Source organism: Bos taurus, chromosome 6, assembly GCF_002263795.3.
Source record: "Bos taurus isolate L1 Dominette 01449 registration number 42190680 breed Hereford chromosome 6, ARS-UCD2.0, whole genome shotgun sequence".
In the NCBI taxonomy this organism is placed as follows: domain Eukaryota; kingdom Metazoa; phylum Chordata; class Mammalia; order Artiodactyla; family Bovidae; genus Bos; species Bos taurus.
In genome coordinates this window covers 45,271,019-45,296,026 of record NC_037333.1, presented here as the reverse complement: position 1 = coordinate 45,296,026, position 25,008 = coordinate 45,271,019, and the positions used below count along the sequence as shown (strand labels likewise).

Sequence of the window (25,008 nt, the reverse complement as noted above, 5' to 3'; positions counted from 1 at the left end):
TTCAAGGACGTTCACTGGCATGTTGTTGGTTATAGCCAAACCACTGGAAGCAAACCAAGAGGCTAAAAATAGGAAACTGGTTGGAAGAACAGCACTGCTATAGACTGCAATACTATTAAAAGTTTAGGAAGAAGAATAAGCTTCTGACTGCTGTGGACAGGTATTTGTGGTATGCTCTTAATATAAAAAGAAAATTGACAGATAAGCATAGGGAACTTGACTCAATATCTTGTAATAACCTATAATGGAAAAGAATCTGAACAAGAATATGTATGAGTCATTTTGTTCTACAGCTGATACTAACAGAATGTTAAACTAATTTCAATGAAAATATTCATAAGGGAAAAAAGTTGAGAGTTTGAATCTATAGGAGCTTTTCAGAAGGAAAATATGTATGTATATAGGCAGATAGATGTATAATGAATTATCTATGATGAGGAAAAGTCTAGAAGTACATACACCAAACTTTCAATAGTTTTCCTTCACAATTAAAGAACGATTGGGAAAGAGGGGACTTTTTATTTTATATAAACCTACATTGAGTCTTTTTTTTTTTAATAATAAGCAGCTATTTCTTTAGGAATTTAAAAAAAATACAGAAGGATGAGCAAAGTCCACTTGTTCAGTGAGGTGGTTCTTTCAGCACTTACCTCTTGGGATGGAGAGAGTAAAAGCAGATCCAAGGTGCTGCCTCTGAACAAGTTGAAGAGGGTGAGGGTGAGGAGTTTCAGGAGCCAGGAGATAGGACTACCTTAGTGCTGAGTGGAGGTGGAGGGCGGGTACCTTTCCCACAGTTTAGCAAGTGAAGGCACGTGCCTCCCTGACAGGGGCAGCCAACTGCCTATGTGCTCAAAGGGATAGGCACCAGCTCATAATCAATGGCGTGGGTCTCACAGTTTCATCCGTTGGATTCCGCTGGCTTCTGTGATGCCAAGGCAGAGGCATCAACCTCTGCCAATGGCCTGCCCTTCAGTCCAATCTCAAATCCTTCAGCGAGAGGTTTCCCACATTGGAAACTTATCTCTGTTCATGCCTTTTGTGAATTTTTTGTGAAAGTCGCTCAGTCGTGTCTGACTGTTTGCAACCCCATGGACTCTACAGTCCATGGAATTCTCCAGGCCAGAATACTGGAGTGGGTGGCCTTTCCCTTCTCCAGGGGATCTTCCCAACCCAGAGGTCAAACCCAGGTCTCCCGCATTACTTTGGTGGAGTGCTGATAGAATGAGTCTCTCGTTGCCTCCTGGAAGTTGTTAGTCACATTTTAATGTGGGACAGATTGAAGAAGATCAAAGAAAACTGTTGGACATAATTCTCAGGGGAGAAAATTTTCATTTTAAATAAGTTGACTGCATCTCTTTAAATGGAAGTAGTACCTGTGCAATCCTATGTGGCTTTTTGTAACACAGCATCCAGTAGATACACAGAGTAGAACTGTAAACATTCGCTAGCTGATTAATAAATGAGAGATGAATAATGTAGATAGACTTTAAGGGACTGTGACAGATTATAAGGCCTTATAACTTGCCCGTTTGGACTTAGTTTATCAATTTATGGGAGGATTAGGTGAAAGGAAGCGCCATAGCTTAAAGCGATTGTATAGAGAGATCTCTACCCACGGCAGTAAGGTACTTATTAAGATACCTGGTTGCCTATTATCAGGAAGAAGCTGAAGCACAGTGAATAGGAATCTTTTCCTGTGACCTACCAAGCTGGATTCTAGGCTTGGCTCAGCCACTTGCCAGCTTTTGTAACTTTAGACAAGTTAGTTGACTTCTCCAGACTTCAGTCTCCTCATCTGAAAAATGAAGACCCTAATTAAGTACCTACCTCCTAAAATTGTTTGGCTTACATGACATAATTTGCATGAGGGATTCAACCCAGTATTGGGCATTTCATAAGCCTTCAATAAAAGTTGACATTCTTTTTGTTGTATTTAGAAACCCACAAGGAAAACCGGAGGCAAAAGATGATAAGAAGGCATCTCAAAATAAGGTTCTTGTGCTCAACTTTTTACAGCAGCACCTAGGATCTATTTCTGAGATAAAACACACTCTCCTTCAGAGTCTTAGAGGGGAAAAAAAATCTCTCTGGCAGTTTCGGTGGTCCTAACTTGATGTGAGTTACACTGAGTAGATTATTCTCTTGAGGCATTCTCTCAGCTGTAGAAAGCACATCCTCTCCCCCAGGATACTAGGCTGTCATTTAGTGCCAAAGGAAAAGCTATTTACAGAATGACACCCTGGCATCCCCAACGGGTTTGATTTACTTCCCGGGAAGGTGGTATATTTCAAGGCACTGCAGGACCAGAAATATTAATAACTCAGGTGATTTAATTGGCTCTTCCCAATTCTTTTTAAAGCCATGTCGATCCCATGGTAGTTAATTGTGTGTGCTGTGAATTGTGTTATTTACAGTGCCGAGGAACCAAAATGAATCTGTATTAGACATCGGTGGGCGGATATTCGAGAAGGCTGTAAAGAGACTCTCCAGTGTTGATGGCCTTCACCAAATTAGCTCCATCGTCCCCTTTCTGATGGATGCCAGCTGCTGTGGATACCATAAAGCATCCTACTACCTCGCAGTCTTTTATGAAACTGGATTAACTGTACCTCGGGATCAGCTGCAGGTAGAGTATTTCATGCATCTCAGGAATATCCGTCACCTAGATTGTATTTGCAGGGTAAGGCTCTCGTGCCCCAGGTGGAACTGGACATGTTCATGCTCCCTGGAGTCTTTTAAAATCTTTACACTCAAGAAAAACAGCTTAGGACTGTGTTAAATACGGGATCCTCTGCTGGCAGTGAATGAAGAAGTGCACTTTATCCATTTCTGGACACAGCATGGGGATACGATTGATATACTCAGGAATAGTTTGTGCAGGGCTTATCAAAATCCTAGTCCTTCAAGAACAGGTGCCTCTTACCCAATTCTTGTAACTATTCTGGCTGTGGACCCATCATCCCATATGACTTTTTAGCTTAGTGGAATCATTTAGACCTCTAAGCAAAGAATTGTCACATTCAGCCTTCTACCATTAAACAGGAGAAGGAAATGGCAACCCACTCCAGTATTCTTGCCTGGAGAATTCCATGGACAGAGGAGCCTGGAGGGCTACAGTCTATGGGGTGACAAAGAGAGTTGGACACGACTGAGCGAACTGCACACCATTAAAACAAAAGTCATACTAGACTGTTTTGTTTATGGTGTTGAATCCAAATTTCATATGCAACTTGCTTAACATCTGGAATTGCACTTTTATAAGTGCTGCTAAATAATCCCTGATCACAGAGTTTTTGTATTTGCACCCAGGATTGTTTATCCTGGATTTGAAGACACTCAGACTGTTTAGACCCTCCCAGGTGGCTCCACGTTTCTTTCACTTGATTTCTTTATGTGCGTCTCTGGCTGTAGCAGCTCATGACTGATGGCGTGCTTTCCTAAGTCCCTGAGGCAGTTCCCATTGAGTGTATAGAGTAGAAGACTTGAGCCCTGTTTCTGCCACAAAACGACTGGTTGACCAAAGACATATGACTTCAACTTTCTGAGCCTCTATTTCCTTCACTCTGAAATGAGGTGGTTGGACCAGTCGATCTCTAAGGACCCTTCCCAACACTAACATTCTGAGAATGTGAAGTTGGAATGTGGCCCACCATTCAGATCATCGGGCACAGATGATGTAGCTGAAGTGATGTAGCCAGCATCCTCAGAACAGTTGGTGGATACACGAAGAGATGCTGTGAGATAAGTCAGGGGAAGACCCTGTCTTCACTGAGGGAAGAACAAAGGAATTTTCAGCTATTAGACATTAAGGACAGATAATCACGAGAAAGCTCTTGTGACTTTTCTGAAATTTTTCATGTTTTTTGTTTTTTGGCCATGCAGTGTGGCACGCAGGATCTTAGTTCCCCAACCAGGGATAGAGCCCATGCACCCTGCTTTGGGAGTACAGAGTCTTAACTACTGGGCCACCAAGGAAGTCCTATCTGAAGTTTTTCTTAAAAGGCCTATTAACTTCTTTCCAGAATGACTAAGCTCATATTATAGGGGTGGGTCCAGATGACCTTTCTGTGTTAGAATTTTACCACCCTTTTCTGTAATCTTGTGAACACTGTCCGTTTCTTTCTAACAGGGCATGTTGTATAGTTTGGTTGGAGGCCAGGGCAGTGAAAGGCTGTCTTCGATGAATCTTGGGTACAAGCATTACCAGGGTATTGATAACTACCCCCTGGACTGGGAGTTGTCCTATGCCTACTACAGCAATATCGCCACCAAGACACCCCTTGACCAGCACACGCTCCAAGGAGATCAGGTACAAGAGAGGAATGGGTGGGAGTGGTTATGGCCCTGCCTACTAGGGCTTCCTGAACAATTTTACAGAGTGTCTGCCTCTGTGGCTGGTTTATTCACTGGCCTTCAGAGTGCAAGCGTAATCCCATGCAAAGAGAAGCCCTCTCATAATCTCCAATTCATATTTCCTCACTGTGCTCTCAGGCTGAATGCAGCGACCATCCTACATCTGTGCATGAGGAGCTTTTCATGAGTGGGAAGACTGGTAAGGGGAGGGGAGATACAGCCCTGGACAGGCTCTGATTTTGAAAACCATGTATACCAGAAACAGAGACATTTTGTCTTTGTTCCAAAAGCATGTGACTTGGAAGGATCTGGAGATGTCAGGGGAGATTGAGTCAAATTAAGCAGGGGCAGTAAGCCAAGGGCTGCTATCAACACGTCACAAGCAGCAGGGTTGCAGAGTCTACATATAAGAGAGTTCCATCCCTCCCTATGTTCCTGCTGCCCAGCGCCTCGAGAAGCGTCTGCCCATCACATGAGCCACAGGGCTCCAGGTGACTGACAGCAGGCAATCCATCCTGGATTAAGGACTGGATGAGGGGCACTGACTCCAGCCTCTCATTTTGCAGGCTCACCTATCTTTTTGACTCATTAGGCAAAGAAATCAGTGGCTAATATCTGCCTTCAAAACATGATGCGTTACACTGGACCAACTGATGGTTTGTTTCAGGAACTGTGAATAAAAGTCTGGAGGTAAAGGTGATGCGTGCATGCACTGTCTATTCAGTTGTGTCCGATTCTTTGCGACCTTATGGACTATAGCCCGCCAAGCTTCTCTGTCCATGGGATTCTCCAGGCAAGAGTATTGCAGTGGGTTGCCATGCCCTCCTCCAGGGGATCTTCTAGACCCAGGGATCAAACCCATATCTCTTTACATCTCCTGCATTGGCAGACAGGTTCTTTACCACTGGTGCCACCAGGGAAGCCCAAGTAAAGGTGACAGTGTAAGAATAAAAAGAAAGCTGCCTTTAGATGATGTAGATTTGCATCCAGCAGGAGTAGATTGTGACGTGGCTGGCCTCTCGGCTTGTATTTTTCATAGCACTTCAGCTAGTTAAGTTGAGAAATGCAAGTAGACTGTACCAGGGGTTGACAATGTTTTTCTGTATAAGGCCAGATAGTAAATATTTTAAGCTCTGATTTTATAGTCACTGTTTCAGCTACTCAGCTTCTGCCAAAGATAGTATATAAACCACTGGGGTGCCTGGGTTTGTGCAACGAGGGACAGGAAGTTGCTGCATGGTCAGATCTGGCTCTGGTTGAAGCCATAAGCTCTTGATTTTCACCTTATGCTTGGTGAGCCTGGGAGATGGGTCAGGCTCGTGGAATCTTAGACAGAGCAGGCTAACTGGGAACCAGACCACTTACTGTTCCCTGTGCTGCTCCTGCATTACATTTAGAAACCCCCAGTGCAGGAAATGTGTGCTTTGATGATTGGGAATGAATGGTTTCTGGAAAAGAAACCTACAGTGGCCACTGTAGAGTTATGAAATAAATGACTCAGAGATACATGCTGTCAGTGAACATTAAACATGAATCAAGCTATGAAGTACCCAAAGGCTGTCTGTATAGACATTCTAATTCCTTTAGAAGATAATGATTTCTCCTGAATAAACTTGTATTCTCTCCGCATACATAGGCTATGGGCAAAATTTGACCTCAGTTTGACAGGAATTTTTAAGTTTATTCATTTATAAAGTTTTTAAAGAATTATTCTGGAAACACATTCATAAAAAAATCAGACCACCAAATAATATTGTTATTGTTCTGCTAAGCTTGAATGTGTTAATAATGTCCTGTACATATATACTTTTAGGAATTCTAATGCAGCATAAATGAGCAAGGGGAGATGGTATGTTGCTAACAAGCTCCTTTTCTTTTGAAGATTTGGCCCATGAAGTGTTATGATTATGAAAGAAAATGTTTAATTGGTCAGAACCAGAGAAGATGAATAGAGAAGATCCATCTTGCAGCTGGAAAGTCGTGTGATTAAGAATCACAGATACGAATTATACAGTTAGTTGTATCATAGCTCATTTTCTTCAGAGTGTGTAATTAATGGCTTCTTGAGAATTTTAGCAGGTGTCATACATCGATTTAAATATCCTTTTGTTGAGAGATCTATTAATTCACCGGCAGCACATAACAAGGGGCTTCTCAGGTGGCACGGTGGTAAAGGATCCTCCTGCTGATGCAGGAGACACAAGAGACAAGGGTTCAATCCCTGGGTCGGGAAGATCCCCTGGAGAAGGAGATGGCAACCCACTCCAGGATCCTTGCCTGGAAAACTCCGTGGACAGAGGGGCCTGGCAGGCCACAGTCCATGGGGCCACAGAGAGTCAGACATGACCAAGCACACCCACACACAGCACATAAAAAATGAAGAGATCTGGAAAGCCAGACCTCTAATTAACAAACCAAAGACCCATCAGTAACTTCTCTCTGGATTTTTGTTTCATTTTTTATGTAACTTGTGGTTCCCATCACTTCTATGTTAGTAACCTTGCTTCATGTCACTTTTATATGATTTAGAGGGATTCTACTTCAGGTCAAAGAGAAAGAAGATACTAGTTGTTTTTTGGTTTGTTTTTGTGGCTTAATCACAAATGAGTTCCTATCATCCTTTTCGCCCTTCAGAATTTGCTCTTCTGAAAGGTTTGGTCCTCAGTCTTTTGTGTCTACACCTTCTAGAGGGCCAGGGGTCTCACACATCCCTCCCTCCACATACTGACGACACAGAAATCTGACTCTCAGGCTGAGCTCTTTCTTACAAACCCCCATCTGCAAAAATAACATATCACAAAGGCAACACACCCTTTCCTCCTCTCTATTCCCCCAAACTCCTCAACCCATGACACCCCTGTCCATGCCAGGAACTGGGGAGTCATCTTCAATCCCCCCATCATCCTAGCTGGGGTTATAATCCCCCCATCATCCTAGCTGGGGTTATAATCCCCAGCAGGTTTACACGCCAACTTCTCTCTGCTCCCACTCCTATCCAATATACAGCCACCTACAACTGTCCTTTACATCTCTCTGCTGAGTGACTATGATGGCCTCCTCTTATGGACTGAGTATGGCTTGAATTGACCCCTAAGTCCATAGCTTGAAGCCCTCCCCACCAGTACCTCAGAACAGGGCCCTACATTAAGGAGACAGAACCTTTGAAGAGAGGAATACGTTCAACCATGAGGTGACCCTCATCCAGCATGACTGGTATCCTAATAAGAAGAGGAGGTTAAGATGAAACAGAGGGATGACCATGTGACGACACAAGTTAAGGAAAAGGGGCCTCAGAAGGAACTAAACCAGGACTTCACTGGCAGACTCTGAGCTTCCAATGCAGAGGGCACAGGTCTGATCCCTGGTCTGGGAACTAAGATCCCAAATGCCACGTGGCCAAAACAAACAAAAGAACTAAACCTGCCAGCCTCTTGATCTTGGACTGCCAGCCTCCAGAAGCATGAGGAAGTTAATTTCTGTGCTTTAAGCCGTGTCATCTGTGGCTTTTTGTTACGACAGCAGTTCTAGCAAATAAATGTACCCCCTAACTGGCCTTTCTGTCACCAGTTTTATCCCTTTCCATGTTCTTCCCATGGAGGCCAGAGGGGGCCGACAACAGGGGAAGTTCTCAACCTGGCTGCACCTCAAAGTCTCACGGGGGATCAGAGAACACCTCTGTGCTGGCTCCACCCCATAGTCTCATCAAATTGACAGGGTGGGGTCCAGGCGTATAGTTTGGGTATATATGTCTACATGCATGTGTATATTTAAAACTCCTTCAGATGGTAGTAACATGTAGTCAGTGCTGAGAAATACTGATCCGGAAGCACCAAGTCCAGCTCATCACTTGGCATAGGAGTCATTCCTTGATCAGGTTTCTCTCTGCTTCTCCAGTCTCAGCTCTCAGCAGTCCCTGCTTGGCCTGCCCACTCTGGAGATGCCAAGCTTTTGGTCACATCAGGCTGTCCATATCTCCTGACCCTGCTGGGTTTCCTCTGCCTGGCTTGCTTTCTCTATGCCCACCCCTCCTTTTCCCGTCTGCTGACCCTTCTTCCTCCTGGAACAGTGGGCTCAGACATTACCTTCTCCTTGGATGTCCCCTTTGCCATGCACCTGGGCACCCAGGCACATCCATGCCCTCGCTCAATGATGGGTGCTGTGTACAGGATCTGAGGACTTGCTGCACCAGTAGACTGGGAGCCCCCCAAGACAAACACTTTGTCTGTTCACGTTGGTGATCCCAATGCCCAGCACTGTGCTTGAAATTTAGGTGGCACTCCCTGTTGACTGACAGGATAGAATGCAGAGCAACCAGAAATGGACACAAAGTGACCACAGTGTTTTGTTGACTCTCTGAAACTTTTTCATGTGACCAGTGATCATTGTCGACAGCAAGCACCTAGGCACTTGGCTTTCAACTCTGCCTTCCTTGCAGTCAATACCCCTTAACCCTTTTTGGGGAATCTTGGGTACTTGCTTCTGTGTCTACATCTTTACACTTGATATTCTTCCATTCTTACTTTAAAAATCCCTAAATTGTTAAATTTCAACAAAGAAAACTTAGATCCCCACATTGGGAGCCAAACATTGTAGCTGATTTTAAACACCCTAAAATCTGGGTTCCTCACAGTGACTCCTCCAGACCTGAAGGAAGTGGTGGTTTAGGTGTAGACTCAAATTGCCCTGCTGCTGAGTTCCCGGGAGTGCTGGCTGAGCCATTCTATTTCACGACTTCAGAGAACGTAGATGCTCTGGGAAATGGGGGGCCACTAACAGCATTTGCTCCCCAGGTTCAAAGTCCACTAAGTCCTTCACCCTCCTTACCCCTCCCTGCTCTCCGCTCTGTCCTGCCTGTCCTGTGATTGATGGCAGACAGCTGGCATGATGTAGCCTGAAAGTGAGCAAAGAGAAAGGTAGCAAAGCGTATGAAGAGTCTAGGGACAGTGTGGAGACTTCTCTGATGCTGGGTCCAGGGACGTCTGAGGATTGCAGAGTCTCTGGACACCAGACCTCCTCTCATCTGGTCAGCAGGTCTTAACCCTGCAGTATAGGCTATGAACTGCTCATCCTAGAGACCTTGATTTTATAACAGCACAAAAAGAACGCTTCCCCCCTCAGAATCCACAGAAGATCCCAGAACTGGTCAGTCTGGGACTCTGGACTCCTGCCAGCATCTCCCCAGCTCTGCCCCTAACCCTCACCCCCACCGGTCTTTCTCCACACCATAGCTTCATCCAGGACTGGTCACTTTCCCATCTGAAGCATCATTCCTTGTTCTCAAAAGGTTTGATGGATGAACAGTCTGACACTGCTCCCTTTTAGGGATTGTTCCTTCATCACATGTCTTTGTAGATGGTTGACTTTCACAGAGGGCCTGGGTGTGTGGCTCTGACTGGTGCTGGTTGCCACTGTGGGGACCCCAGAGTTGTAAAGATGCAACCACCAGCCTGGGTGTGGCAGGCAATTGTGGTGTAGCTTCAAGGCCAGTTTGTCTGGATTCAGGTCCCAGGTCTGCTGTTCACAGGGTGTGAAATCTTGGATAATTCCACTCGCTTCTCTGTCTCTGCACAGTTTTTCACTAGTAAAGACTGCCATGACACTCTTCACCTCACAGAGTTGATAGCATGAATAAATTAATCCATCTGATGTATGCTGAGTGGAGCCCAACACACAACATGATGCTCTCAGATGTTTCCAGCCCTGACACTTCCTCCTCAGATCTGTCCCTTCCATCTTCAAAAGCATCAAACTCTCAGAAATTCATCCCCACAATGTAAGGCTCTGAGCTGTACAAAACAGCAAACACCAACAGGAGGGCTAATATTCTAAACTGCTGTCAGCCTTTTACAAGTTATAATGAGTTCAGGACCTAAAACATGAGTTACCATTCTGGAGAGCTTCCCATATGCCAGACGCTCTGCTAAGATCTTCACAAACAATCTCTTTCAATCCTCCTGCAACTTTGTGAGGTCCAGGTATTGTTCCCATTTTACAAATGGGGCAACCAAGACTCGGAGAAGCCAAAGAACTTGCCCAAAGTCAAACAACAAGCAAGTGGTAGAGGCTAGATTTGAACCTGAGTGTTTGTAACTCTTTTGCACTATTAAAAATAAGGGCTAGTAGGTAGAGTGCTTTTGATATAGCAGATACCATGCTACACTTCATTTTTATCAATGCAGAAGCTAAGACTCAGATAAATAAAGTCAGTGGCCCAAGGCCTATAGGTAGTTAGTGGCGGGTCAGAATTCATATCCCCTGGGGGTGATGTGAAAGATCTGATGTCACCACCATGACACTATTAGATGGAATTCGTTATGTATAAGGGGAGACGATGAACCAGCCCCCCATCTGCTTTCTCCCAGATGCATAAGTCCTTCGCAGGGTGGTGAGGGTGGGTGAGGACTATCTCACAGCCAGCTGTCCTGGGTCTGATTCATTAGTTTGAAGAACTTAGGTAAGTTGCTTAACCGTTCTGGGCCTCATTTTCCACATATGTGAAATGGGGATATTGATAGGGACTGTCTTATGAGGTTGCAAAGATTCACTGAGTCAATCTGGACCAAGCACTTGGTCCGCACACACAGTCCTTGTTGGTGATTATGGTATGTTATCCCTGCCAGAGAGTGGCAGAAGCACCTAAGAGTATAAATTCTTGCAGCACAGCAACTCTGTCTTCATTGCTATGTCTTTCATTCAAGTATCATGACAAAGTTAAGAAGGAAAAAGCAAAATAAGAAAAAGAAGAAAATCAATCCCAAATCAAATACCCAACTCCCTAGTTGACCAAAAAAATCCTTATAGCTGAGAATTATATTGTTTGAGCTGCCTGAGCTTCTGCCCGATTCCAGGCTCATCGCAGATGACAGAGTATCCCCTGGAGTCTGAGCTGAAGCTCCTACTTATTGGCCTTGCAGTTAGCGAAGAATGAGATAGAGACCAGTGCCCAGACAGGATTCCAGGGCCTTCCCGCTAGAGGGCGACATTGTTGGGGAGCCTATCAGAGCCTGTCTTTGGAGACAGGTCAACCTGGCTTCCAAGGTCTGCTCTACAACATGACCATGAGCTCACAGTTTTACCCTGTGAGCCTCAGTTCTTTGCCTATCAATTGAGGGCAGTGATATTTGGGTCTCAGTCCTGCAATGAGGATTAAGTGAAAAAAATGTTTGTTAAACACCCTGCACATGGTTTCAAGCAAAGGTGGCAGCATCATTATTCTACTTATTGCTATTTTCTGGGTGCTGTGCCAAGGTTAGACATCCAACAGGAATTGATACCTGTTGTGTTCTGAGTCCTAGCTCTGTCTCCAAGTCTGCCCTCTACTGCCGCTAAGAGGGACCTCTGGTTGCGTGTGGCCCCGGTGGATGATGGGGCTGCAGGCTAGAGCTTGTGAATCTGAGTCCTTTCCTCTCTCTCTCTTTTTAATTTTATATTGGAGTATAGTTGATTAACAATGTTGTGATAGTTTCAGGTGAACAGCAAAGGGACTCAGCCATACATAAACATGTACCCATTCCCCTCCAAACTCCCCTCCCATCCAGGCTGCGACATAACACTGAGCAGAGTTCTCTGTGCTATACAGTAGGGCCTTGTTGGTTATCCATTTTAAATACAGCAGTGTGTACACGTCTAAGTCCTTCCTTCGCTGACAAACAGAGGATCAGAAGGGAAATCAGGCTGAGCTTTTTGTTCTCTAAAGCTTCTTTCTCCCAGCCTCATCCAGAACCAATTTTTTCACCATCTGCTTGGGCCTTGAAGCCCTTCCCAGGCCCTCTGGCACTAGATAGAATTCATCATGTATTAAATATAAGGGGAGACTGTGAAACAACAAGACTGTTTTTTGGATAAAGAGCCAAAATTTATACATAAAATGAGCCTTATTTTCTTCAAAGGAGGCAGATACCTGGGAGGCTGTTTGCAAATTTGAAGCATTTTGTGAACTTTCCCCTTGGGTTCCTCCTTGGAACCTCTGGTTCATCCTTGTGCATATACTCAAAAAGTTAATATGCCCTTCTCGTTTGAGAGCAGATTTCATTTTTGGAAATAGCCAAAAGATATTGGAGGCTGAGCCTGCTAAATAAAAAGGGTTAGTCATGCAGGATAATAATAAAGCATAATAATAAGATTATACTTAGAATTTATTGATTTACCTTTTTTGATGCCTTGTATAATCTGGCCCTAAAACTGATGGCACAGAGGGGGACTTCTGAACTAGCTTGAGCAAAGGAAGAGAAAGCAGAGTAAGCTTCAGCTTCCCAAGGCAAATGCTTTGACAGGAACAAAAATGCCCATTTAGATGCAAGGCGTGTGATCGACTCATTTAAAAAGAATGTGATCTTATGGCATTGTGGACACACCTCATATTTCCATTATTTGTGAGTTTTTACTTGAATAATTGCTGGTTTAAGAATAATGGCATGTCTTTTGCATGCCCAAATTATTTGGATATTTTCATTCTCCCTTCTCCCCTTCCTTTCTTCCTCTCACCCTCCCTCCCTTCTTATATTCCTTCCTTCCATTTTAGGCATATGTTGAAACAATTAGACTAAAAGATGATGAAATACTCAAGGTACAAACCAAAGAAGATGGAGATGTCTTTATGTGGCTGAAGCATGAAGCTACTCGAGGCAATGCGGCAGCTCAGGTAACGATGTGGTCCACTGTCTTGGAAACTGTCTCAGCCCTGATGGACCAGGATACGCTGTGATAACAAGATATCCCAATCCTAGTGACTTAACACAGCACCAGTGTATTGCTGTTCACACTACTGGGGATGCTGGCAGGGGCTGTGCTCTCATAGTTCTTTAGGAGCCCAAGCTAACAGAGGTGTCACCAAAATGTGCTTCCAAAGCTCTTGCCTCAGGGCCACCTGTGACATGTCACAGCTGGCTCCTAACACTTCTGCTCAAATGGGGCACTTCTCACATTTCACCGGCCAGAGCAAGTCAGTTGGTCATTCTTTTTAAATAATTTGATTTACGTATTTATTTCTGGTTCTGCCGGGTCTTTGTTGCTGCATGGGCTTTTCTCTAGTTGCCGAGAGTGAGGGCTACTCTCCAGTTGCGGTGTGCGGGCTTCTTGTTGCCATGGCTTCTCTTGTTGCAGAGCTTGGGCTCTAGGGCACGCGGGCTTCAGTAGTTGTGGTGCAGGGGCTTTGTCACTTCATGGCATGTGGGATCTTACTGGATCAGGGGTCGAACCTGTGTCTCCTGCATTGGCAGGCAGATTCTTTACCACTGAGCCACCAGGGAAGCGCAGTTGGTTACTTTTGACATTGAGTGTTGTCAGACCTGCACCCATTGGAGAGAGAGTCACAGGATTTATGATCAGTCCCAAGACTCCATCAGACATTCTAGTGCATCAGATATATAGATATAATGATATAAATCATTTATATAGGGCGGTTCTTCAGGGTCTTTGTTTACCTTTGGCCAATTATCTGGTTTCTTTTTTCATACTTGAACTACCCTAGGACCCTCCCCTCTGTGTGTGACTGTTTCCAAGATGGATTGAGGCCTATGGGGTGGCCTTGGCATCACATGTTATGGGGTGGTGCCTCCTCCTTTTGATCCCCAAGGAGCTTTCTGCACATGTGCAGTGTCTCTCTTACCCTAAGAATGGAAAATATATGACCTAGTGATCCTTTACTCAAACAGGGGTTAGCCCCTCTCTTCCTGCCTTGTCTGTTCTCTTAAGGTGTCCTCAGGAGACAAAGCCTGGCTATTTACCTTGTTTCTGTTGTTAGTTCTGTTTCAGTATGCAGACAGGAGGCTGATTGTAAATATCTAACCAGGAGCCCACCTACCTCCTGTCTCAGGAAATGCAAACAGGAGGCCAGCTGTAAATGCCTAGCCTGGAGCCCATCTATCTCCTGCCTCATAGGGAGATGCCCTGACTGCCACAGATGTGCACAGGCGTGCATGCCTTACACTGGGCCCAGAAGACAGTCAATGACTCCCAAAGGGGAGGGCATTTCAAGAGAGGAGACAGTATGGTTGCTGATCCATCAGCTCTGACCTGGGTATAGTACATTCATTCACATACACACACCCACATCCCACTGATACACATCGTTGTGTTAATAACTTGTATTTAACCCAGTACACCTTTAGGGCTCTGGTCCCCAGTAGAAAGATAGCATGTGTCTACCTAAGTCTTGGTTCTCGATATAAAAACATTTTAAACTAGGTTTGCCTTACCCTCTTTAAAAATCTCGTATGTTAAGTATTAGGGCTTCCCAGGTGGCTCAGTGGGTAAAGAATCCTCCTGTGATGCAGGAGACACAGGTTCACTCCAGGAAGATCACCTGGAGGAGGCATGGCAACCCACTCCAGGATTTTTGCCTGGAGAATCCCATGGACAGAGGAGCTTGGTGGACTACAGTCCATAGGGTCGCAAAGAGTTGGACACAATTGAGCCACTAAGTGCGTGCACACACACACACATACACACACACACATGTTAAGCATTTCACAGGAAAGTCATTGTTTTAAATTGCTACTGTCTTAAAGCAACGGTTGGCCCAGATGCTGTTCTGGGGCCAGCAAGGTGTGACCAAGAACCCGGAAGCGGCTATCGAGTGGTATGCCAAGGGTGCCCTGGAGACTGAGGACCCCGCATTAATATACGACTACGCCATTGTATTATTCAAGGTAAGAATCACTCAATTTGTGCTGAGGTTGCAAAATTCCTATCAGATTTCCTGAGCAGTTTGATGTAGGCATGCAGGCAAACAGGGAGCCTGTAACCCAAGAACCTCGGAATCTGCTTCTGTCAGGCTGGATGGAAAGGCGTATTTGCTGAAAAGGCAGAGTCAGAAGCAGTTCCCTGGTCTTGTTTTTAATCATTAGCCTTAGGTTTGGCACCTGGATTCTCTTTGCTTTTGCAAGCATTGTGGCATTCTGGAGGAGACACCCCATATTTTACGGATTGGTACATGGCTGGCAGCCCCCAAAGGTGCTGCAAGTTCTCTTATCAGGCAGAGCTCTCGTTGAGTTACAGCTGAGATGAAATGCGTCTTTGGCTGGATCCCAACAGTCTCTCTGATCAAAACAAAGATCTTGGTTTTAAGCCAACAGGAGAGCAGGGGAATGGGTGAGAAGACCATTAGCCCAGGAGACAGAAGATGGAATTCAAATCCCTCCTCGGCAACCAGCAGCTACATCCTTGAACTTATCTGACCTCATGGGACACTGGTAATGACCACAGGTTGAGTGAAAGAACCTAAAGAAGGGACTCCAAGAACGGCAAAATGCTTTATGGAGTAACAATAGTTTACTTCGATTGATGCAGTTGCTTATTACCTGATGTATATCAGTCTTCAAGACAACCTTGCAAATGCAGCTACCATGGTATATGATGATCTCTGTTTATGTGTGTGCTAAGAGAAGCTAAGAAAGGATTTGTAACTTACCTAAGGGTTTCCCAGATGGTGCTAGTGGTAAAGAACTGGCCTGCCAATGCAGGAGACTTAAGAGACACGGGTTCAATACCTGGATTGGGAAGATCTCCTGGAGAAGGGCATGGGAACCCACTCCAGTATTCTTGCCTGAGGAGCCCCGTAGACAGAGGAGCCTGGCAGGCTACAGTCCATGGGGTTGCAAAGAGTTGGATACTACTGAAGCAACAGAGCATGCACGTACACGTACAAGATTGTACAGTTGGTACATTTCAGACCTGGGATTGGGATCCATGCAGTCTGGCTTCAAAGTCTGTGCTCTTCACCCCTGAACACAGAGACATCAATTCATCCACCTTGGAAAGATAGAAAGCTGTTGGCTCTACTAAGGAAAACCTTGGTGGCTATGTCCAGGCCCAAAGGAGGCAGCTGCCCACAGACAGCAAGTGTCTTCAAACAAGGACTTGGATGCACATGGCTGGGCTCATCTCCAGAACCACAGTTGTGGTCGCTCACTGATTAACAACCATGACTCCTGCTACATCTCTAGCCCTCCAAGTCTTAAAACCTATTGGTTGTTACGGTTTCCAAGTTTAGAGCCCAGACTTTTTCTTTGTAGTTGTTAAATCAACATAGAAGTGGTTTGACTCTTAGCCATATGCCAATGTATTTGTGTACTTATGTAACACACACCCATTCAGGGCTGACAGAACGCCAGGCTCTGCACTAGATGGAGGGACGTATGGATGCACGAGCCACGTTTCTGACCTCTGGGGCCTCAGACACTCACGCAGAAGACAGAGGACTGAGACAGGTGCAGAGGAGAGGCACTGGTCCGCCGGAGTTGGGGCTGGTCATTGCCCGGAGTGCAAAGGCATGACTCAGGCATTATTTCTGCCTACCAGGAGCTTGAAATCTAGAAGGAGAGCCAAAGATATAAATATATGACATGGGAGGTGACAAAATGTTTCTTCAGGGTCTGATTTCTGAAAACTGAAAGTTTTTTTGATTTTCCTACATTCTAAGTTATCTCTGAGTGGGAGGAAGAAAACCCATTATCAACATCTCGAGAAAGATTTTTACCTCTGGCCAAAGGTGTCTTTAAGTGTTTTCAGTGTTTAAAAAAACCCCATACAAAAAATGAACTTTCCAAACAGGAAGAAGGGCAGTGTGCACTCGGCTTATTGTTTTGTGTGGATATTTGGCGTATTGTATTCAAAAATGGTGCCACAATGATGGCTGTAGTTTTTCCAAGATGGTCGAGTCAATCCCATTTTACATACACCTGAGGATGGAGCTTGGACTTTTACTGCAGCTACTGTCCTCCGTGGATTCATCTAGTGGATAGTCACTGAGCATTTGCTATGCATCAGGACTTTGTATTTTTCTTTTAACAGCTTCCAGTGCTACTCAGACTTGTGCAGAGTATATAGTCTTTGTGCAAGAAATCATCCCACTTCTGATTATGTAATTACACTGGGAAATCCCTGATCTAGAAATGAGAGTATCTTGAGTTCTGTTTGCAGATCTAATGAAGAGGCTTTGGGTTAGTCAGCCCCTGTGGGCCCCAGTTTTATTCCTTCCAAACAAAGAAGCTGGAGAAGATAAACTTTGAGTGTATCCAGGTTCTAACATTCTGTCATCCTGATTGTTCTGATCCTTTCCGCAAAGTACAAAAAGGTTGTCTCATTGCCCCGTCTAGTTACTCCAAATAGCCTTCATGTCCTTTTCTCTTTCCTCTTCCTCTAATTAAACGAAGTAATGGTCCACTTCTGAAAAATAGTTTCATCTTGCATCCTGCTTCAGCTCATCGGTTTTTATTAAATAGGTAAGTCAAAGTCGAGTAGAAACTCAATGTATGTAATTTAACCTTTATTTGGATCCACCATTTTACTTTGGGTCCCGGAACTCTAAGGACAGATTCTGCAGCATATTGTTTTTGTATTCTGTAAGGAGAGTGTGAATCATTTTACTTTTTTAGCATGGAAATGACAATATACAGGAGAAAATACAGCATGGCAGTTGTAAACCTGAACTCTGGAGCCTGGGCTCAAATCCTGCCTTTGTTCCTCATTCCCTGTGTGTCTCTGGGTTGGTTTCTCAGATGGAATGATAGCAGCACCATGGCTAGGGTCGGGAGGATTAGATACGGCAGGAGAGCTCCTGGCCCAGGGTAATTAACGTAGGAATGTTTGCTAGTGCTGTCTTCATTACTAGAGCTGAGCATTTAAATAGAGTTAATAGTTGTAGTCATTGCAAAGCCCTCTGACATTATATCACATGTGACCCTGTCAAGTGCTGAGTCTGAGACCAAGAGGACTCCATGGGTGCAGGGGTCAAAGACAGGCTCTAAGTGAGCTTGGAAGCATGAGGGTTTTCATCCAGCTCTTCTCACCTGCCATCTTCATGGTCAGAGCCATGTCGAGAGAGCCCTCAGCGACTCCTCCTGTCCCACCCTTGGACCCACCATTTTCCCACGTGGTCCCGCAGACACACCAGAGTGGTCCCATGAAGTTCTGCTCTTATAACAAGAACCCCAAAGCCATTTCTCTCGTGATCCACAAACTACGTCTGCTGGAAAAACTTGATTTTGCTGGAGGAAGCTTGTCAGTTGTCAGTGTCTGAAGGAACTGATTCTAAGGGATCCTATCTCTTTCACCACTGACCTTCCAGCTGTTTCTGAAGCCACAGAGGTCCACCATGGGGACTCCCACGTGGAACTGGGATAACTGAGTTGTCCCAGCCTGATAAGTCTTGACTGTCCGACACAGATTAAGTGCTTTATCTGACTCACATGTTAGGTAATCCCCAGAAAAACACAACCAGAATGACCAGACTCATTTAACCTTATTCATGGCTTCTCCCAACTGCACCAGTGGATTGACTAGAGTGTGATTCACTTGATGATCAAATGGGGAATTTTGTATGATGCTAAACAGGAAGGGGGAGGTTTGTTATCACTGTTCTACAAATATACCCAAAATGATGATGATGATGTAATAGCTCTGCATATGGAAATCTTCAAGATTAGGTTTTTCTTTGGGAGGGCCTGGGCTTCTGTTGGATCTCCTGTTGAACACTGGCGGATCAGTGTGATGGTTTTGCCTGCATTCTGTGTTTATTTTTTTTTTGGTGATCATTGCTGTTTATTGTTGTTTAGGGTCAAGGAGTGAAAAAGAACAGACGGCTTGCCTTAGAGCTGATGAAGAAAGCAGCTTCCAAGGTAACACTTGTGCATATTGTCAGAGGGAAGCCTTTGCCTACACACACCCACCCATGCATTCACAAGTCTAGGAGAGTGAATGGCCAGCCTTCCGAGGAAGGTAGAAATGCAGTGGGGAGGGAGGGGTAGCTAGCATTGCAGCGATTAGTCATTTTTGAGCTACAACACATACACAGAAACCTGCACAATGGGGATGGCAAACTTCAAAAGGCGAACTCACTTTCCAGTCAATAGAATTCAGACCGATTTTGTTTGAAGGCTAAAATTATAATCAAGGGCTGCCCTAATAACAAGCAGCAGCAGGGGCTCCTTGAAACTGAATGGATATAAATGCCAATGAATTAGGAAAACCAAAAGCCTGATTCCTCTGAATCTTGAATCCTCTGGATTAACCCTGTCATGTCCAGTGCTCATTTCCTTCTCTGTGCTTTAATAAAAGGACTGTTTATCAAGTTTATTGCTGGGTTTAGAAATTATTTTCTTTCTGTCACTATTTACTCTTCAAAGTAAACTTCAAGCCAGCTAGTTTCAGTATTGCAGTACAAAATGGAGGTTGTAATATTGCTTGTAAGGGGATACACACACACACACACACACACACACACACACACACACACATACAAGCAGGGATGCACAACATATCCCTATGTGCAAACACACCTCTCCCAATGCATGCACACTCACATGCACACTCACATGTGCATGCATACATATTTGTAAATAAATGGATTGGTAGAAGCCACTGAAACTCTAGACAGAGTCCTTTATAGCCCTTCAGGCTCTTGAATGTACCTTCATCCCAAGGCTGCTAATATTTGCCCTAACTACAAAGATTCCTAAAGTAACCATGCCGATTTTCCTTCCTCGCTCGCTTTTCTTAGGAAGCTTAGAGTGTCTATTTTTCCTGTAGACTAGGAAGTTGGAGCTAGGAAGTTGGAGCATGTAGTCAGAGAGTCAAGAGGCTTTTTCTCCACCTGTGTGGTCTCAAGGGGCCATATCATCCAGGAGACAGAGTGGGCTGAAACACACACCAGCTCCCAACCCTGACACAGACTATAGTGCAGAAATAGAAAAGCTGCTTAATGTTGGTCATTGAGGGCATAGTTCTAGAGCACCCTAAAATGGGGCTTCCTGGCAGGTGTGAAATTTGCATCTCTTTAGCATGCTAGTGGTGAATTGTCGTCTAAGGTGCTTTATTCGGAGTGTGCTTTTAGCAGAGCTGAGATGAATATTAGAGGAAATGCAGTTTTATAGCCTGGAGTACTCGCATTCTTAAGAGTGTTACATGATTCTCACTTATTCACTTGGCAGGGAGTTATTAAGCCCTTACTCTTTGTCAGGCACCGTGGTGAAGCACAGAGTTTGATGTCTGGAATTAGCTAAAAGTCACTTGAAGGTAAATCTGCAGATATAGCTGGAAATGTCCGGAATAAGGTGTGCGTATGAAGAAATATAACAAGATTTCTTGTGGGGCTCCTGACCTGGGTCCCAATACAATCTCTAAAGAAAGTTCTGCTAATGTTTTGAGTGATGACAGGTACCTTTGAATAAACCTATGCATATGGAGGTGAGCAGTACAGAAACCATTTTGATGTAAATTCCATAGGCTTATTCCAAAGCTGGTTCTTGCCACTTCATAATATGGCGTGGTCTGTCACTTCACAGAAAGACATTCATCCTGCAACTTCTCAGGAGGCTGCCTTGCATCTGGTACCACCTGAGGCTCAGAAAGAATGTTTCTATGACTGCTCCACAGCACTGATACCGTGCCAAGTGTCAGCTATCTTGAGGGCCTGTGCATCTGATGTAGGATTGGATTCTGTTTCGTGTGTCATCAGCATTCAAGGGATGGCTCTCGTTCATTTCTCAAGTATTTATTGAGCACTTACTGTATGCAAGTACTAACACAGGTGCTTGGAATACAAAAGAAAGATCCTTGGCCTCACAGAGCATCTATTCCAATGGGCTTTGCCAGTTTCTTTCTCTTGGTCTTCCTGGCACCTGGAGTCCAACGTAAAAACTAAAAAGGTTTCGGGAGCCCTCGCAGACGAAAAGGCTGCAGGCTGGGATCTTGGCATCCATAGTTGAGGGACACCTGTTCTTCACGTCTCAAAGGGGAAGGGAAAGAGATTTTGTTCCACACTTGGACTTTTAACCTGTCTCACAGATGCAAGGGCACTCACCGTTTGCCTCTCTAATCCTTTTTTCACCTGCTTGTCCATGGTCTTGTTGATCTGGCAGGAAAGCAAGAATGAGAGACCCGAATGTCCGGGTTTGCACACTTACACCCCTGCAGGGTTCCTAAGCCTTCGACAGCCAGGCTGGAAGCTACTGTATAGAAGCAGGTGGGAGCACCTGGAGAGGGCAGAAGCAGGCCCCTGAGAGCACGAATCAGCAGGAACAAGGAGACTTGAGACTAGACTCACAAGAACCAGCCCTTCTGTGGAACAATCCCAGGTTTAGACACAGTCCTGAAGCTACCCTCCCTTCTCCGTCCCCTCCCCTCTGCCTCAGGCCCAGCTACCTGGGTCTGCTAAGCAGACCCATGGCCCCTGAGCTTTACAAGTGGACTGTTGAAGCTTCTTCCCTCAGGTGATTTGTTGGTGTCCAGTGCAGAGTAATCAACAGACGGCTGTCAGGTCACCTAGAAATCAGCCCAGCCAGGCCAGGTTCCGGCCTCCTGTCGCAGTTGAGTGCTTGTGAATTTCAAGGGCGTTGCTGATACTCAGGGCAGCACAAGGCCTTCTGTAGACAAGGGCATTGCGAAACAGTCCACAGGGGTTGAGTGATGATTCAAGGCCAGCGTCATTGCCAAGGTGGAAGGCAGAAGTCCCAACAGCAGGCTGGTGAAGTCCTCCTGGGAAGACTTTGAGGTGGCCTCATGTTTTCTAGCATTTAGCATTTCTTTAATGCCATCTGGCCCCAAAAAGAGACAGGAAAGTTTTTTCTCAGACTCTGGCAGAATGCTTTCACAGCAACTGATTCTCTTTAGAGAATTTTTCATTAAGAAAAAAAAAGTCATTTCTTTCTTCTTGTTCTAAAATCCAGGGGTTGCATCAGGCAGTCAACGGCCTGGGATGGTATTACCACAAATTCAAGAAAAATTATGCCAAAGCAGCTAAGTACTGGTTAAAAGCAGAAGAAATGGGGAACCCAGATGCCTCATACAACCTTGGAGTCCTGTACTTGGATGGCATTTTCCCAGGAGTTCCTGGTAGGAATCAGGTAAGCCTTGTGACTGGCTGTGCAGCTGGTCAGACACTTGGTCAGGAAGCAGGTGTACTGTGTGCCCAGCCCAGTGCAGACACCACCTGAGACACAGATCATGAGCTCAAGGAACTCAAGGGCCCAGTTAAGAAGACAAGAGAGTGAAGAGCAAAAACCGGCATTAGCCAAATGCCAAGTGCATTCTAATCACTGTGACCCAAGCAGTTCTGGAAAGGGGAAACAGGGAAAGCCAAAGCAGTCAGGAAGTCTTCATGGAGGAGGAGGCTTGTGCTGGGGGGAGGAGAGGGAGATGATGCGAGACGAGAATAAGAGAGATGCTGCAGAGATTGATCACTGATCTTACTGGAAGCAAAGCGGGCTGTGTCCAAAAAGGATTGCCAGGTATGAGATTGGATTGAATAATAATAATGTAAATAGCAATGACAGTCTTCAGTGTTTGCTGAACACTTCCTCTTAAAGTATCAACAATACACTCATTGATACTTTCTGTGTGCCATCCCATGTCATCCTAACTACACTCTTGGAATACAAATGTTACTACATCCATTTAACAGAATAAGCGACCAAGGCTCTGAAAGGTTTCATAACTTACTCAGACGTCAGACACTTAAGTGGAGTCAGGACCTGGTTCCCATGTGAAATGAAAGCCCCTTGTTATTGATAATAATGTTAATGGTGGTAATAACAATCTGAGCACCATTACAGTCAACGAATTAACTGAACACCCACCCTCTGCCAGGCACTCTTCCGGGCAGTGGTGGTTATGGCAGCAGACAGAACAGTCTCTGCTTTGGGGAAGCTTAGAAGCTTATATTCCAGTGGGACAGAAAGATGATAAGCAAAGATAGAGCATGTGGGAAAATGGAGGGAAGTGATATGGGGAGAAATAAAGCCAGATGAGGAGGACCCAGAAGGTAGAGACTGGTGCTAAGTTGCTTCAGTCGTGTCCGACTCTGTGCGACCCCACAGACGGCAGCCCACCAGGCTCCCCCGTCCCTGGGATTCTCCAGGCAAGAACACTGGAGTGGGTTGCCATTTCCTTCTCCAATGCAGGAAAGTGAAAAGTGAAAGTGAAGTCGCTCAGTCGTGTCCGACTCTTCACGACCCCATGGACTGCAGCCTACCAGGCTCCTCCATACATGGGATTTTCCAGGCAAGAGTACTGGAGTGGGGTGCTGTTGCCTTCTCCAAGGTAGAGACTAGGGGATGCTATTTTATAAGTGATATCAGAGAAGGTCTCTCTGATAATGTGACCTTGTACAGACTCCTAAAGGAATCTTGTGAATATCTGGGAGAACATTCCAGAAAGAGGGAAGAACATTCCAGAAAGAGGGATCAGCAGAACAATAGGAAGATGCAACTGGCAGGAGCTGAGAGCAAGAGAGGTGGCAGAAGAGATAAGGTCAAGGAGGCAGGTGCGCAGGCAGCTGCTCTGAGCAAGATGGGATGGCTCTGAACAGGGCTGGGATATGCTGTGTTTGAAAAGGCTTCTCCTGGGTCCTGGCGAAGATGGGCTTGAGGAAGAGATGAGCAAGAGCAGGGGGTTGGTGCAACAAGGACCTACTGTAGAACACATGGAACTCTGCATTCCATGTTGTTATGTGGCAGCTGGGATGGGAGGGAAGTCTGGAGGAGAATGGATACATGCATATGTGCGGCTGAATCCCTTTGCCGTCAACCTGAAACTATCACAACATAGTTAATCGGCTATCCCCCAATACAACATTAAAAGTTGAGAAAAGAAGAAGCAGGGGATTAATGCATTGAATCCAAATGAGAATGGATGGGCAGTATCAGCAAGAGGGCTGAGATGTGACTAGATTCTGGATCTGCTTTGAAGGTCAAGAGGGCAGGATTTGATGGTGATTGGATGTGAGGTGTGAAGCAGGGAGAGGAGTCAGGCTGACTCCAGAGGGTCTGGCATTTATTGAGATGGGAAGAAAGGTAGTATTCAGGCAGATGGGCAAGCTGTAGCAGCAGATTTGGGGGTGGGAAATGAGAGGATTATGTTTTGGTAAAGCATCATACCAAGCCTTGAATATCCATTATCTTATTTAATCTTCATGACAAACTTTCATGGTAGCTACTATCAGACGCCACATGTTTCATTTGTAGAAACTGAGTATTCTCTTAGTTGGAGAGTTAAACTGACATGCTCACAGTCATGCAGCTAGTAAGGAGCAGAGCTGGGATTTGAACCCAGGCCTGTCAGACTCCAAGTTCAGTTCGGTTCAGTCACTCAGTCATGTCTGGCTCTTTGCGACCCCATGGATTGCAACACACCAGGCTTCCCTGTCCATCACCAACTCCTGGAACTTGCTCAAACTCATTCCATCGAGTTGGTGATGCCATCCAGCCATCTCATGGCATCACCAACTCCAAAGCCCTTGCTTAAAAATGGCAGTTAACTGCCTGGGGAAAAATAATGATAATCAGTGGCGCGTCGACCCATTTAAGCACTTGTTTTCTCTTTTCCCTCTATCTCTCTTTGACTACATAGGAGGCTGTGTGTTTTTATGCATTGCAAATGTCTGTTAGCCCTCCCACACATCTGCTAGAATGGATTTTTTAATTGTCATATTCTAATTTTCACCTTCCTACTGGAACTGCAGTTTTTGCATCTGAGTTTGAAAAAAAGGTATTAAGTGAGGTTAGGAAAGCAAATGCCCGAAGTTTCTCCAGGTGTGATTTCTGCTGCGATCTTCTGTCTGGCTGGCAGGGGGTTTATGTAAGGATACCTGATGATAATGACATTCGTAAGGTTATCTTATTTATTGGGTGAACTTAACAGAATAGCTGCAGTCAAGGT

General features: G+C 45.1%; 1 protein-coding gene across 1 annotated transcript in view; it reads left to right on the top strand.

Moving 5' to 3' along the window:
- Positions 1 to 25,008, top strand: part of SEL1L3 (SEL1L family member 3) — a 108,317-nt gene that overhangs the window by 56,930 nt on the left and 26,379 nt on the right. The window contains 6 exon segments of the mRNA NM_001206556.2: positions 2,415 to 2,626; positions 4,130 to 4,309; positions 12,875 to 12,994; positions 14,862 to 15,002; positions 18,909 to 18,971; positions 22,020 to 22,196. Of these exon segments, the coding sequence (NP_001193485.1) occupies positions 2,415 to 2,626; positions 4,130 to 4,309; positions 12,875 to 12,994; positions 14,862 to 15,002; positions 18,909 to 18,971; positions 22,020 to 22,196 (893 nt within the window).